Source organism: Equus caballus, chromosome 20, assembly GCF_041296265.1.
Source record: "Equus caballus isolate H_3958 breed thoroughbred chromosome 20, TB-T2T, whole genome shotgun sequence".
Taxonomy (NCBI): Eukaryota; Metazoa; Chordata; class Mammalia; order Perissodactyla; family Equidae; genus Equus; species Equus caballus.
The window spans coordinates 51372343-51387199 of NC_091703.1; the positions used below are offsets into that span (position 1 = coordinate 51372343).

The 14857-nt window shown below is 36.3% G+C and overlaps 1 protein-coding gene and 1 long non-coding RNA gene across 6 annotated transcripts in view; one reads left to right on the forward strand and one right to left on the reverse strand.

The window, feature by feature from the left end:
- Positions 1-14857, forward strand: part of LOC138919553 (uncharacterized) — an 84084-nt gene that overhangs the window by 14233 nt on the left and 54994 nt on the right. For 3 of the 5 annotated variants that reach the window (XR_011429797.1, XR_011429798.1, XR_011429799.1), the window contains exon 1: positions 1-14438. This exon is cut by the window's left edge. This is a non-coding gene — a long non-coding RNA (uncharacterized lncRNA). The remainder of the gene's footprint in view (positions 14439-14857) is intronic. The other 2 variants (XR_011429800.1, XR_011429796.1) reach the window with 2 other exon arrangements.
- On the reverse strand, positions 705-1836 carry DEFB113 (defensin beta 113). The gene is made up of 2 exons (XM_023624101.2): positions 1681-1836; positions 705-969 (listed from the first exon to the last, which is right to left on the reverse strand). The coding sequence occupies exons 1-2, from the start codon at positions 1736-1738 to the stop codon at positions 758-760; spliced, it is 270 nt and encodes an 89-aa protein (XP_023479869.1). The 5' UTR covers positions 1739-1836; the 3' UTR covers positions 705-757.

Sequence of the window (14857 nt, forward strand, 5' to 3'; positions counted from 1 at the left end):
TAACTTGCTTTTATTCTTATCATATTTTACTCCCTGTTGAGTTTTGTTTGATTGCTTTTTCTCACAATTATATTATCAATACTGTCCCATTATGTGATTAAGATGTATATGACTGTGTCCAAGACCCAAGCACGTTTTTGCTGAAACTATGGAAAGGTAGAATAAACCGTGATTGAGAGCTGATACTTAAAATGTCATATGACAGCCAGCCCTGATGGTCTAATGGTTAAAGTTTGGCACTCACTGTTTCTGCGGCAGGGGTTCACTTCTCAGTTGCCTAAGCATACCACCTGCCTGTCAGTTGCCACACTGTGGTGGTGGCTCACATAGAACCAGAATGACCTGCAACTAGAATATACAACTATGTACCTGGGCTTTGAGGGGGAAACAAAAAAAAAGAGAGGAAGGTTAGCAACAAATGTTATCTCAGGGTGAATCTTGGCCTAAAAAAAAAAAAAAAAAAGGACACTTAAAAAATGATATGAAAATAACTAGGCTACTGCAGAGGGCATAAAAATAGGATGGGGTAAAGGGAAGTGTTCAGGAAGGAGGGTGTTCGTTATACGATGAAGGGAAACTGCCAATTTAATGAAAAGGCTACCACTCTTCTTTGTTTCTCTTGTACTAATTCAACATTGAACTCACTAGTTGCCACGATATAATTGTGTAATCCAGAAGGCCAGAGGACATCCACATGAAATAGATTTATATAAAGTAGAAAGTTCTTTTTTATTAATAATATTGTTACAATGTAGTGCTATGCAGGATAATTATAATTTACATCTGTATAAGCTGTAGTACTGATGCCTTTAGGGGTTGGCTTTCGGTATTCCCGTACAACGCAGCAGGGCTCAATATTGCAGAAATTATATATGTATTCCCAGGTGTTGCACGAAGTCTTACAAGCACCACGGACAAGGTAACATTCTCTTTTTCTCTCTGCAATTTCTCTTGTTTGTTTCTGTGAAACTAGGAAAAAGTAGCTATGATCATGTAGCCAGGTTTAATCCCCTTGCATAGCTAGCTAGCTAGATAACTAAAGTTGTTTATAGAGTTAAATCATTTTGTTTCTGAAATTATGCCCAGGCAACCGTATTGAAGAGTTTAGATCTTATCTCCTGTAAATCAGTACACTATACATGTGTATCCAACAATATTTCCTTTGCCACTAGCTTTATTATTATTTTTTTGTAGATAGAATATCCTTAAATATCTAATCTGTGCATGCTTCCTCAAGAGTAAAGAGAAAAGGATATGGAAAAAATAGTCTACATGTTTTGTGCTCTAAATAGCCATTCACCTCCAACAACCCGTCCCCCATCCCCCGACAATTACTGAGCCAGTTGTAGAAAGCTTAATTTTGACAACCACCACAATAGTAGTTCATTAAATTGAATTTAAAAAGAGAAGGCAGTAGAAGCATGTAAGGAGTCATAGAGTCATCAAACAAAACAACAAAATAAACAGGTTAATTCTGCATCTTGGGATTTTTTTCCCCATTATCTTTTCAACTATTGATTCTACTCATTTCTTCTGCCGTGCAATATTATTAGAGTGAGTTGCATTATGAGTTCATATGGAGTCTCCTAACAATAATTTATTTGTTTTATTTTTCCAGAATAAAGCCTTTATGAAAAAAAATTTTGCCCTTCCCTCCTTTTCCATGTTAACAGATATTACCTGATGGACCACAGGACACAGTGAAGACAAAGGTCAGGAAAATACAAAGTATCTTCATTGCTGATATAGTTATTTGGGTAAGGTTGAAGCAGAGCTCAAAATGTCTGAGAGTTGTGCTATTCTTTCATAAAAGAAAGATGAACTCTTCTTTTTATAGCCTTCTCAAGGTGATTACTATTCTGATTAATGCCGCCTTTCAAGATTGAGTGCATATTCATGTAAGTATTGTGAAATAGCAACAAGCAGAAGAGGGGACTTCGTTCTGTTATGACCTCAGTGAGCCAAATGTGAACTCATTTTCAGTTACACAAGCAAATAATGGGGTTAAAGTCTTCTTTAATTGCTTAATTGAAAGCATATAATCATATCATTGATATTTTCAGCAGTATGCTTTTTCGAGCCTTTGTTATGTGCAAGGCAGTGTTCTAAACCCTTTACATGGACTAACTAGTTTAATCTTCATGACAAATTCTATGACATAAAAACTTGTTATTTTTCAATTAAGGAAACTGTGGCACAAAGGGATTGTGTAATTGCCTCAAATCATACGTGCAGTGATTGGTAGAGCTGAGATGGACTCTGAGGTGATGTGATGTCAGAGTCCATACTTCACAGCCTCCACCTTCTTCGCTCTCATAACTGAGTAGGGGTGTTCATCATGCGAAGTCACTCTCTTTACACATGGCCTGAGCCAGACACTGTTTCTGGAATTTAATTTTTCTACAAACAGAAAATATACAGTTCAAGTACTATTACATTAAAAATTATCTTAGCTATGCTACAACAATAATCAGTATAATTCTTTACATATCATGTAATGACTCGGTCATAAGATTATCTCATTCATAGAAGAAAGCAGTGTGTTAAAAGTTGAAAGAGCACTGGATTTAGATACAGAAAACTAATATTGAGATCGGATTCCTCTGTTTACCAGCTGTACATTTGGGATAAATATTCACTAACTGAGCCTCAAGATTCTCTCCTTGAGGACTGGATTGGTAGAACCGCCATACTTAGAGGTTTATGTTAAGAATTAAATAGATAACATATGTGAAAAATGATTTATTAGTGATTGACACATAAATATAAACAATTTGGCTGGATATGAAAATCCAAAAAGAAGTATCCTTGCAACTCAATGATTTATGTTCTAACTCCCTCTGTCATTGCGGAAAAACAAATTATAAGAGTATTCTATAATCTGAGTTTTAAAAGCAGTAATCTAATCTTCTTGTTACTTCTGTGCTTCATTTCTTATCCGGAAAGTACCTATATATTTATAGCCAAACCATGGAAAATCTATTGTCTCAATATCCTCTTTCTAAAAGCATCAAACAGAACCCTTTAAACTGCTGGAGATTTAATAAGACCTATTGTATGTAAGCAGAGCAAAATAGCGTGTATGAAAAATAGATTAGAAAATTAAAAATCCAGGCATTATCATAGTAATGATATGGATGGATGAGAAGATGACCTAGGCAAAGGTGGCCCGTTTGTTTGCTTCAGTATAGTGGTATCTATTTTATCTGTTGAAAACCGGCCACTCCTATCAAGTTGGAACATCAGCTAAACTCATAAATTGCATGGTCTTTTCCCTCCTTGCTCAAATGTGAAGTTGGGAAGTTGGGACTAGTGACATCTCAATCACACAGAACAAAGATAAAGATTCAAGTGACTATCATTTCAATTCTTCCAAGGAAATGACATAAGTAGAAACAAACTGGATGCATAGGAGAGAAGTTAATTTATTGATTTATTGCTTAAAATGTATAACTTACATCTTAATTTGGGAGAGATCCAGATTCTAGATTTCTGTTAATAAAACCTTTTCTTTAGGGGGACAGGTATAGGCCTTATTATGAAACATTTCAATCACATTGCTTCTTTCCAGTTGCAGTCCCTCACTCTTTTACCCAGAATCACAGTTGATTTTTTCTTACTTTCCTGATCTCTGCCACTAACATGTCATCTTATTAGAGAAGATTTTGAAGCCCTTTTTGGCGACTATTCTAATAATAATAGTGACCCTTGCTTCATCCAAATTTTTTTGGTGTTACTCATTTGTCTGTATTTGAAATTAATTTGGCCCATTATTGGCTTGTTTGTTTTATTATTTATTCATATAATTTGGTATAATTATTGTTACTATTACTACTATTGTTATTGTTATTAACTGCCACATCTCACTAAAATGTAAACTCCATGAGGGCAGGGATGTTGACAGTTTTACAATGAAGCCTAGGACAGAATAGATATTTAATACATACTTACTGAGTGAAGAGTAAAGCAAAATTATAGTAGCAATTGTAGTATCCATCACTTATCTATCTAGAAAACTTTAGAAAGTGACACTTCTGAGAAAGTGAACGGCAGATACGTAATTCAGTACCTAATCCTAAGGGCTCAGAGAGCAGTTCATGCATTTCTTTCTCTTTTTGGGGTATGGAAGATGATTGGGGGAACAAAAGCTCTGTCTTCCTAAGCTTCAATTGGTAATTATGATTTACAGCTCCAACTGTGGCTTGTATAAAAGACAATGATGACGGAAATGTCCTGAAAAAGCATATAGACTATACACACAGATATTCTTTGCAACTCCACTTTACATTTTTATATTTTATGTTTAGCAAAAGGCTTGGTTCCTACTCAATGCCCAACATAATAGTGAATATTTATTGAACACTTACTAAATATCAATTACTTCCTGAACACTTTACATTAATTATCTCAATTAAACATAACAACAATCTTATGAAATAGATATTAGTCTTACTGGCATCATTGCACAGTGAGGTAGATGAGGCTTAGAGGCATGCATTTAACACCTTGTTCAAAGTTGCTGTGCCAGTAATTACCATGGCTGACATTAGAGACCAAAGTAGTCAGACTCTTGAACCCATGTTCTTATCCACTACACTGAAATCAATGAATTTGTGAGTGAACAAATTTCTGAAAGGCAATAATGAGTTTCTCTGATTTTTTATATCTCTGTTTAAAACATAGCACTAAGATTGTTTAAGCTTTAGTAAATGGCAGATGATTGACTGACTCTAAAAGGAAAGGGCGAATTCACGCTTAGAAACAGCAGAAGGATTAGCTGAATCAGTGGTTATTGGAACTTCATAATTTTTAGAATCAATTGGGATGACTAAACACATACACACTCCTGGGCAGCACCCCGGCATGTTCTTCTTCTGGCCTTACCCTGAATATTGTCCTTTCATTATTTAAGAATGTGGTTCAGAAAATTGCACTTTTAAATATACCCCCAAATCTTTCTGATGTTTACCCCTGTCTGATACCACCAATTTAGTCACATTCTGTGCTTTTGTCAGGTGTGAACTCATCTATGACATTTCATCCATTTGTACAATCAGGCTCATCTCTTGCATTGCTCTGATTAAGTGATGCCTGGAATGCAGAATAAAGCATATTTTTCTCGTCAGAAAGCCCAGGAGAACATGAATGCCCCTGGATGAATATATGCAAGCCCTCTAGTAAAGCAGTGTAGCAGTGTGGACAGACTGACCTGTATAAATACGACTTTACTACTTTCTGGCCATGCGAGCCTTGGGCTAAGCGTGTTTCTGTTCTGAGTCTCAGCTTTCTTAGGGGGACGAGGAATAAAATTAGTCACCTTGCATAGATGATGTAAAGATTAAATAATGCAAGATGGCTACTTAATCTGACCTAAACTAATCTTTCAAGTCAGGAGATGGCCTATGGAGGAGAAAATATTATCTATATTTATATTTATATATACATTTATTAAAGGTATATTTGTGTGTGAGTATATATATACATGGAGAGAGAGAGAGAGAGACATACTGTATTTAAAGATAGAAAGAAAAACGAGTAGGAATAAAACAATTGAAAAAATTAAATATGAGAATATTCATATTTTCCTCAGTCCTTATAGAAATATGTCCCTCAATGGTGTTACAGGCAAAACCCAATTTTTCTTCCCTTTTCTACCATGCAAGGGCCCTACTGCAAAGCCTCTATTTTGTAAGAAATTACCATAATCAAATACATCTGGGAAAATAGCTTCTAATATAAGGTCACACAAGTAAGAATTTATTTTAGAAGCTGAAATCAAACTAAAGAATATAGAGAGCTGTCAACTGCGTGCTCACATCCCTTTGAAAGTGGTCCACAGACTCTGAGAAATGAAGAAGCAAGATGTATAAAGTATTTCCAAAGTCCATTCAATACAGTTCCCTAGTTCTGAGCATCCCTACCCTTGACAAATCACCTCCGTCTGGTACCCCTTGACAAATCACCCCCATCGAGTACCCTTTGACCAGACTGACTGATTTTAGGACATAGAATTAGCCTATTGTTTGACATTAGAAAAATCTGGAATTGAATCACAGGCTTGCTTTTACTATCTAGGTGATCTTTTTGAGGTCCAGTTTCCTTATCTATAAAAATGGTGATTTTAACATCAAATTTATTGGGTTGTACTGCATATTAAATGAAATAATGCAAGAAGTTGACAAAGAAGGCACTCAGCAATAACTTTAAAAATTACTGAGTTCTTACTATTTGTTGGCACAACTCAAGATAGTAAGCAAGGTGAGCATGGTCACAGCCATGCCTGGAGCTTAAGTTTCATATATGAATTGCTGTTCATAAAATTCAGTAGAGTGCTGGAAGAGAGTGACTATCAAGCGAGGCATTGTAATAAGTGATCAAGGATGACTTCATCGTCTTGAGAGGGGGATGGCCAACAAAGGGTGTCTAGTGCAGAGGGACAAAGTTTGGTATTCCTGAGAGCATCGTGTGTGTGAGGAACAAAAAGCAGGCCAGTGAGCTGACTGTCAGTGAACAATTAGGCAAGTGGTGAGGGGAGGACAGGGAACAGCAAGGCTCCTTCTTACCGGGCTTTTTCGGCCATGGTGAAATGGTGGATTTTATATATTTGATGAAAGCCATTTTAAGAGTTTATGAATCCACTCTGGTTCTTGGTGAGAGAAGTGTTTGGAAGGGTGTGCAGGCAGAGTCAGGGAGGGAGGTCATTTTGGAGAAGACTGCCAGTGGTCTGTGAGGGAAAATATGGTGGCTTAGATAAAGTCTCTCTCTGAGCTGCGTATGCATGTTCTTGCTCTTTGTTCTCCCCATGGTTTTGCTCGGTTCTCCTCACTTTGAACCTACCTAAACTCCTACCTCTCAGGGCTGACTACAGATAAGGAGAGCCTGTCCCTGAGGTTCTGACCCGTTGACAGACCCTTGATCATTGATATCTATCTGTCCTCTCCTGCCGGCTTCCAGTCAGCCTCGAGTTGGACTCTCTGTACTTTCTCAAAGAACAATCGGATAACATGACATACTGAGACATGTGGGAGTTCAGAGCAGAGGGTTTTCCTTTTATCTCATGATATGTGCACTTTAGGGACGTTCACATCCCCCAACAGTGTGGCCATCTAACACACAGAAAAAAACAAACTCCCACACAGGAAATTTCAGATTAATTGAGAGATTAGAATAAATACTTGAGAAAGGAAAGAGGGGGAGAAGAAAAGAGAGGAAGAGGAGGGAGGGAAGAATATAGAGAGTGATTAGTAGATGGGTACAGCTCTGACGTGTTGCTAAAAGTGTTTCTTGAACTCTAATGTACATGTGAACCCCCTGGATTCTTGTTGAAATGCAGATTCCAGTTCAGTGGGTGTGGGCCAGGGCAGAGATGCTCCATGGCTTACAAACTCAAGCTCTCTTGGGGTATAAATGATCTTGGTCTGTGGAGCACACTTTGAATATCAAGGCCCTAGAGCATGTCATCTAAGCAGACACTTACTCCATCGGAATTGTGGTATTGGTCACTTCAACCATGCCATCAAATGAAAAGGAGACCCTCCCCCTAGGGGTGGTGATAATATAGAATAGAGGTGCATTGTTGCAGTGACAATTATCCTTTCATCCATCATCAATGTATATTTTTGTTGTGGTGGGAGTTGGAATAAAACCCAAGAGTATGAAATGAGTTTTGGTTCCATCATTTTCAGGAAAATGGGGTTCTCCAGTTAGTCTCTCTTCTAGTCAGTGAGGCGAGGAGCAGTTCAGAGAGAAAAAAAAAATTGATGATAGAAGGGTTCGACTTGCTTCAGCTTTTTGCCTATAAGATGCAAAGGAAAATGTTTAACAAGAATATGTATTAGGGAAGAGATATTACCAGTAAAAATAAAACAGCAATTTCAATTTAGGTGTATATTTCAAGCTAGAGTTAAAGATGTTAAAAGATAAAGGGTTACTGTCCTGCCCATAATCTAGCAATTCTAAACTCCTTCTAAACTCCTTCTAAACTCTTTCTAAACTCTTTCAGTCTTAACATTCCTGGAAACAAGTTTAGCCATGTCCTGCTGAATTAGTCCTAGATTCTTTATCAGCACTACTTTACTTGTTCCATATTTACTTGGATCATACATAGTAATCTGGACAGAACTTCAGGAATGCCCTGCTACAGATTTCAAAGAAAAATTCCAATAAATATATTACTCTTACTTGCAGGAAGAGCTACTTACTCTTACTTATTTATATTGTCACTTGCACTTCAAAAAGAAGGAACACGTTAGAAGTAAATTTCCATGGCGGGTGAGGTTTCTTAAAGTAAGAAACAATGAGATTATATATATTTGAAGCCCTCTAGAGCGGTAGGAGAGACATATGCATATTAACAGTTTATTTTTATATTTATAGTCCACCTATGTGGCTCATAGTTTAGTTTATTGAAACTTAGAAGATTGTTGAATCTTTGGCTTGTTGAGCAAGACTGCAGATGAAAAACTTCATCAACAGATCTCAAAGAAATGAAAGGGAACCTGAATGCTGTTATCCAAAGCTTAGTAGTTTCAAGGATGTTAATTTTGGTAATGATTCCCTGGCAGTTTACTGCCTAGTGGTTTTAAGTTTTGATTTCTGAGTCTCTGCTTTTCGTTTAGAAATCTTTTATCTCCTTTGTTTTTAAACTATCTCCCCAGCTTCCATAATTATCTGTGGAAATATAGTAAAACCATGTGGGTGAAAGTTATTGAACAGTGTGTCTCTGAGACACAGACATTCTACTTTCGAACTCGCAGCCCACAGGTCTCTCCTGTCTTCTGCAGGGTCCTGCTGTGGCTTCTGTGTGCTGCTTGATGGCCCATATGTTCTCCTTTGAAGTGGCTAGTCAATCTTCACTACCTTGTGTGTTTACTTACAACTCTGCGGTCTCTTTGTGGCTCTGATTTTTCATCGCTATTTTAGTGATTTTGAACTTCTCATCTTCCATATTGGAGGCCACTTTTTGCCCATGCTTCTGTTACTATCATTGCTGCTCCAGCTGAAGTCTGGGCTCCTCTTTCCTGGCCAATTTAATAACTCATTTCTCAAGGACCCCAAATGGGATACCCATTAAGTGCACACTTAATTTCTACATATTACCTCGTATGACAGCTATAATGTTTCATGTCACTATCATAAACAGTGTCTTGCATAGAACTATGACTATTTATCTCACATCTTAGGTATGAAACCTCATGACTTTTGCTGAGTTTGGTTGCACTTTCCCTACCTCCACCTCACCTCTTGCCTTTGTCACTTTAGATTTTGGTTTCTTCTTTCATCTAGTATGTAAAGCTATCTCATTCTAATGAACATAATTAGATAATTAACAATATTAAAATTGCATTTTATGTAAAACTTCTGGCTGTTCATAGCAATAATGGATTTGAATTATCTTTTTCTCTGTCACATTACCAGAAGCAGAAATCTCTGAGGATTTTTTCTTTTTTGAAGTATGATTTTGCCCAATGATATGAGGTCTCAAGCTTGAATGCGGAAAGGAAATCGGTTTAGAAACCAAGACACATACAGGCAAAACTTCTGAAAGAGATAAGAAAAGGGGTGTAAATTTGGAATTTTCTTGTCTCCTAATACATTAACTATAAGTCAAAGCAATAATAATCAATCATTCTTGAGACCTTTTTTTTTAATAACTGAATGTCATCATCTCAATAATTTGCATCCAGACTTTGAAAGATTATGTGATTTTTCCTTTGAACTGGTGTCTTTTAGCTCATGAGTATATGATGCCTGCTGTTGATTGATCTGATTACTATGGGTGGCAATTGAATGCACCATGTGATATACGTAGGCTGTCTGCCAAGACATACACATACACACTTAGAGAAATGTCATCAAAAATTTTGCTCCATTCTGGTCTAAATTATTATTTGCAAGAAAGAGCAAACCACTCAATATAGCTCAAGAAAAAAAAGAAGAATTTATTTTAAGGCTAAAAAAGTCAGATGTAAATTCAGCAAAAGCTGGTTTTGAGAGGAGGCAGCTGGCATGGTGGACTTATAATCATCTCAGTTGTTTTCTTTTCCTGGCTCTTCTCTTCTGCCTGTTCATCTGGTCCATTATCCTCTGTCTCACAAGCAGCTCCCTTAGATTCTTAGTGCACATGTAGCATCATATCATCCCCAACCTGATTTGACATAAACTTTCAACTCATATGTTCAACACTGGTTGCAATGTCCATTTTTTCTCTGAAATAGAAAGTATACAAATCAAACATGTTTAGTCAAAAGATAGGCAGTCACATTAAAGAAACAAAATTACCTCCAGTGAGAAATAGGTGATTAAAATCTGATTTAACATAAGTACTGTTGTTTACATTGATTGAGTGATTGATATGTGCCAGGCACTGCGCTACAAACTGGAAAACCGGATGCTACTACCTCCATTTTACACAGAAGGAAACCAAAACTTGGACAAGTTAAGTAACTTGCTCAAGGTTACACAACTAGCAAGAATACCACTCAACTAGCCCCCAGACCATCTGACTCGAAGCAGTGTGACATTAAGACTTATGTTCCAAACATTTTGCCTACGATCTCTCTACAGCAACACATCTAAAGGAGGACAAGTTTAATCAAAAAACATCTATACTTAGAGGTGAAAGTGGAAAAGCAAAGCCACATGAGACCAAAGTTAATCATGCCTGTCAAACAACTTTCTGGGGAATATATGTATGTTGATGTGAATATTGCTCCTACCTGGTAGCAGTAAATTTATCTTGGATGTGAAAACATCAGGCCTTCATTTTTGATGCTACTTAACATTCAGACTTCTCTAATTCCAACTGTTCTTATTCTTTTCTCATAAGGAAAATTCCTTATAACTTGATTTCTCATATAAATTGTCTACGGGGAAAATACGCACTTGTCAGGCCAACACAAATGATTAGTATGGTCAAGAATATAATTTCTTATTATAGTTGTAAAATTGGCATCTTGTATTCAACAATGTGGGCTCAAATTGCCAGTGAGTATCCTAAATATGATACACATTATGGCACTGAAAGAATAGACTTTGTGGCAATGTGGAAGTTCAACGAGAACCATGGTGAAACTGTGCAAGGCAATGGATGCTTTTGAAGGTTTCAATGGAGTCAATCTGCAGGCATTCATGCCAACATCTCCAGCTTGGCAGCCAAAGGCAGAACATTACTAAAGTACCTAGTGTGGGTCTGTGTTTTGCCTTCTGTGGCAGTGAAGCACCTCGGATCATCCTGCAAACTTTCTAGGCATTATCAGGAAGAATCAGCAAATGTGGGAAAAGAAAGAGTAGAGATGAAAATAGAAATTTTTGAGAGTCGTGGCTATTGGGTTGCTACCCAGAAGAAAAACAAATACTGTTTTTCTTTTATAACAATTTTAAAAATTCATATTTGCCAAAATTTGACCTGAACCTTGGCAGTCTTGTGTATTTACAGCTGTCTATGTCTGTGTTTGGGGGAGCAGAGGGGTAGATGTGTGAGCTTTTTATCACCGTACACCCTTCTTATGACAGAGGAAACTTTCTCATTTTGTCTAAAATATATATATGTACATTGTATATATATGTATGAGTGTATATATGTATAATATATAGGCTGGTGCTGAATCCTTTAAAGTACTTAGTCCATCTTCTTCTTTACCTTGCTACTCTTTATAGATTAGACCCCAAAACCCTGGACTAGATAACTTAGAAGTAAAAGTGTAGATGTTTCCCTTAGAAGTGATTTTAAAAATGGAATTGCAAATCTGAAAAAGACAAAACTATGGCGACAGTAAAGTGATCAGTTGTTGCCAAGGATTAGTGGAGAGGGGGGATGAATAAGTGGAACACAGAAGATTTTGGGGGCAGTGGAACTATCCTGTATGATACTATAATGGTGGATACATGTCATTATACATTTGTCAAGATCCATGGAATGCATAACATCAAGAGTGAATCCTAATGTAAACTATGGACTTTGAGTGAGAATAATGTGTCAATATAGGTTCCTAGATTGTAACAAATATATCACTCGGGTGCCAGATGTTGATGGAAGGAGCTGTGCATGTGTGGAGTCAGGAGATAGATGGAAACTTTCTGTACTTTCTGCTCAATTTTGCTGTGAACCTGAAAGTGCTATAAAAATAAATTGCATTTTTTAAAAAAAGAAATCACAGCTAAATGTTGGTTAAAATAACTTATAGTTGCAAAGAAAAAATCATTTCTGCTTCCTTATTTTATTTTGTTATATTTATTTTTATTGGTTTAGTTTTTTGCTGAGGAAGATTCACCCTGAGCTAACATCTATACCAATCTTCTTCTATTTTGTATGTAGGTTGCCTCCAAAGCATGCCTCATGAATGGTGTAGGTCCACTCCTGGGATTTGAACCTGTGAACCCAGGCCACTAAAGCAGAGTGCACCAAACTTAGCCACTACGCCATGGGGCCAGCCCCTTCCTTGTTTTAAAATTGAGAAAATTAAAGCCCAGAGAAGTTAAAAATTGTTTTACAAGTTTCCATGATTAAAATATTAATAATATCTCAAAAGTGTTTTCAATTATTATATACTTTCATGTGATCCTCCAACACCCTTCAAATGGAATCTTTGAGTTTTGAGTTATAGCTTTTGTGTTAAAGTAACAGACATCCAACTCAAAGTAGCTGAAGTGTTAATGTGTAAATGTGGACTTTAATAGGTCTCTTACAAAATCACACTGAACCAAACAAAAGAGGAGAGCCGAATCTGCGACTTTCACCGGGAATGACTCACTGGGACTCATTGCCAGCAATATTCTTTCCCAGTACTTCTCATACCTATGTATTTTCATATTGGCTTCATGTTGGTCATCTTCTAGCCTATCAGAGAGTTGGGGAATAGCGAGGATTATTTGGTTGATAGAAGCACCAAACCAACTTTATAATGCTAGTGTGAATGGAGAGGAAGATGTTAACAATCCCAGGTAAAGACTGAACCACAGTGGTCAGAAGTCAAACTTTTTCTTTGTTTTTGAGGAAGACTGGCCCTGAGCTAACATCCATGCCCATCTTCCTCTACTTTATATGTGGGACCCCTACCACAGCATGGTTTGCCATGCTGTGCCATGTCTGCACCCGGGATCCGAACCAGCGAACCCCGGGCCACTGAAGCAGAAGGTGCGCGCTTAACCGCTGCACCTGCTGGCCCCAGAAGTCAAACTTTTAATGTTACTGTGGTCAGAGAGCAAGAATTACGAGAAAATGTTAAATCCTAATTAAATCCTGAGGCTAGGGTAATGGGAGAAATTGCCCCCAAAGGGGGAATATAACATGGACATGGCACTAGAGAACTTGTTATTAATATAAAGGATAAATAAATATTTGTTCATCTGGAGTGGGAAAGATTCGTTGTTCTTATTTTACATATGAGGGAAAGAGGTAAAATTGGTACTCATGGGCCTTCTGTATATGAGAAACTTTTCCTGCCTTTGCATTGCTTTTCATAATTTCCTGAGTTCTTTCATTTTCATATAATTTGCTTATGGGCAGAAAGAAATAAAATGTAGACCAAGTAAAAAGAGAAATCCTTGAGTGTTAAAGTTGTATGTGAAAGATAAAGAATGGATCAGAATTTTAGCTCTTGACTATGTTTCTTATCCTCTATCCTTCTGTTCTCTCAATTAAATGGATATTGTATGATAAATACATCTAAGCAATGAAAGTACTATGAGAAATTACTAATATCATTGGCCTTAGGTAAATTTTACAGTTAAAGGGACTATCCCTTTAACAGAAAAGAAACTCTCATTGAAATTTGAATTTCATTAAGCCGAAACCAAGCAAGAAATTTATGTCATGAGTGATAAGTGATGTTATAAACATTTTTTTCCACCTAGAAGAAAGAGGATTTTCAATTTTTTACATTTCTTTTTCTTTATGTGCAGAATATACATGAAATCAATTTTCTTAGGTAAATTTCTAGAACTTGTAGTTAAAAATCGTCTTATAAAATAAACTCCATTCCCAGATATTGTCATTAGGAGATTCTACCAAACATTTGATGAAGAAAAATATCGGTTTAACATAAACTATTCCAGAATATAAAGAATATGTAGTGTATATAAACAATAATACATTACAACCAAATGAGGTTTATCAGAAATGTAAATTGGTTTACCATTGAAAATCGATCAGTACACTCACCATATTAACTGAATAAACAATATATAAGATCATCTTGGTAGAAGCTGAGAAAAAATTTAGACACAATCCAAAAGCCATTTCTGATAAAATCTCGCAGAAAATTACAAAGAGAAAGTATTTACTCAGGCTGATAATAGTCATCCTTTATAAAACGACAGTTAACGTCATACTGGATGGTGAAAGCCTAAAAGCTTTCTCCCGAAGATGAGAAACCAGATGTCTGCTCTCCTCACTTCTATTCAACATTGTACTGGAGGATTCCAGTCAGGACAATAAGGTAAGAAAAGGTCACTCAGATTGGAACTGAAAAAGTACAACTGTCTTTATTTGCAGATTATATGATCAAATATTAAGGGAATCCTATGGTATATATAAGAAAGTTACTAAAGCAAATAATTGAATTTACCAAGTTTCTAGGATAAAAGATTAATATGCAAAAACAATTGTATTTTTAGTGTTAGAAATAATCATACAAAAAAAATTTTATAATATCATTAAAATAGCATCAGATTTATAAAATAGGGGTTAATCTGATAATTAATGTATTGACTTATACACTGGAAAGTACATAACAGTGTTGAAAGAAATTTTAAACCACTTAAATAAATGGGAAGTTATAACCTGTGCATGGACTGAAGGATTCAATATTTTAATATATCAATTCTTCCCAAATTAATTTATAGATTCCACCTAATC

What these genes read in the sequence shown, in the direction of transcription:
- DEFB113 (XM_023624101.2), bottom strand. Translation starts at nt 1,738, where the DNA reads ATGAAGATACTTTGTATTTTCCTGACCTTTGTCTTCACTGTGTCCTGT. An exon ending in TGTGTCCTGTGGTCCATCAG is followed by an intron (nt 970 to 1,680) that starts GTAATATCTGTT and finishes ACTTTTTCCTAG; the next exon opens with TTTCACAGAAACAAACAAGA.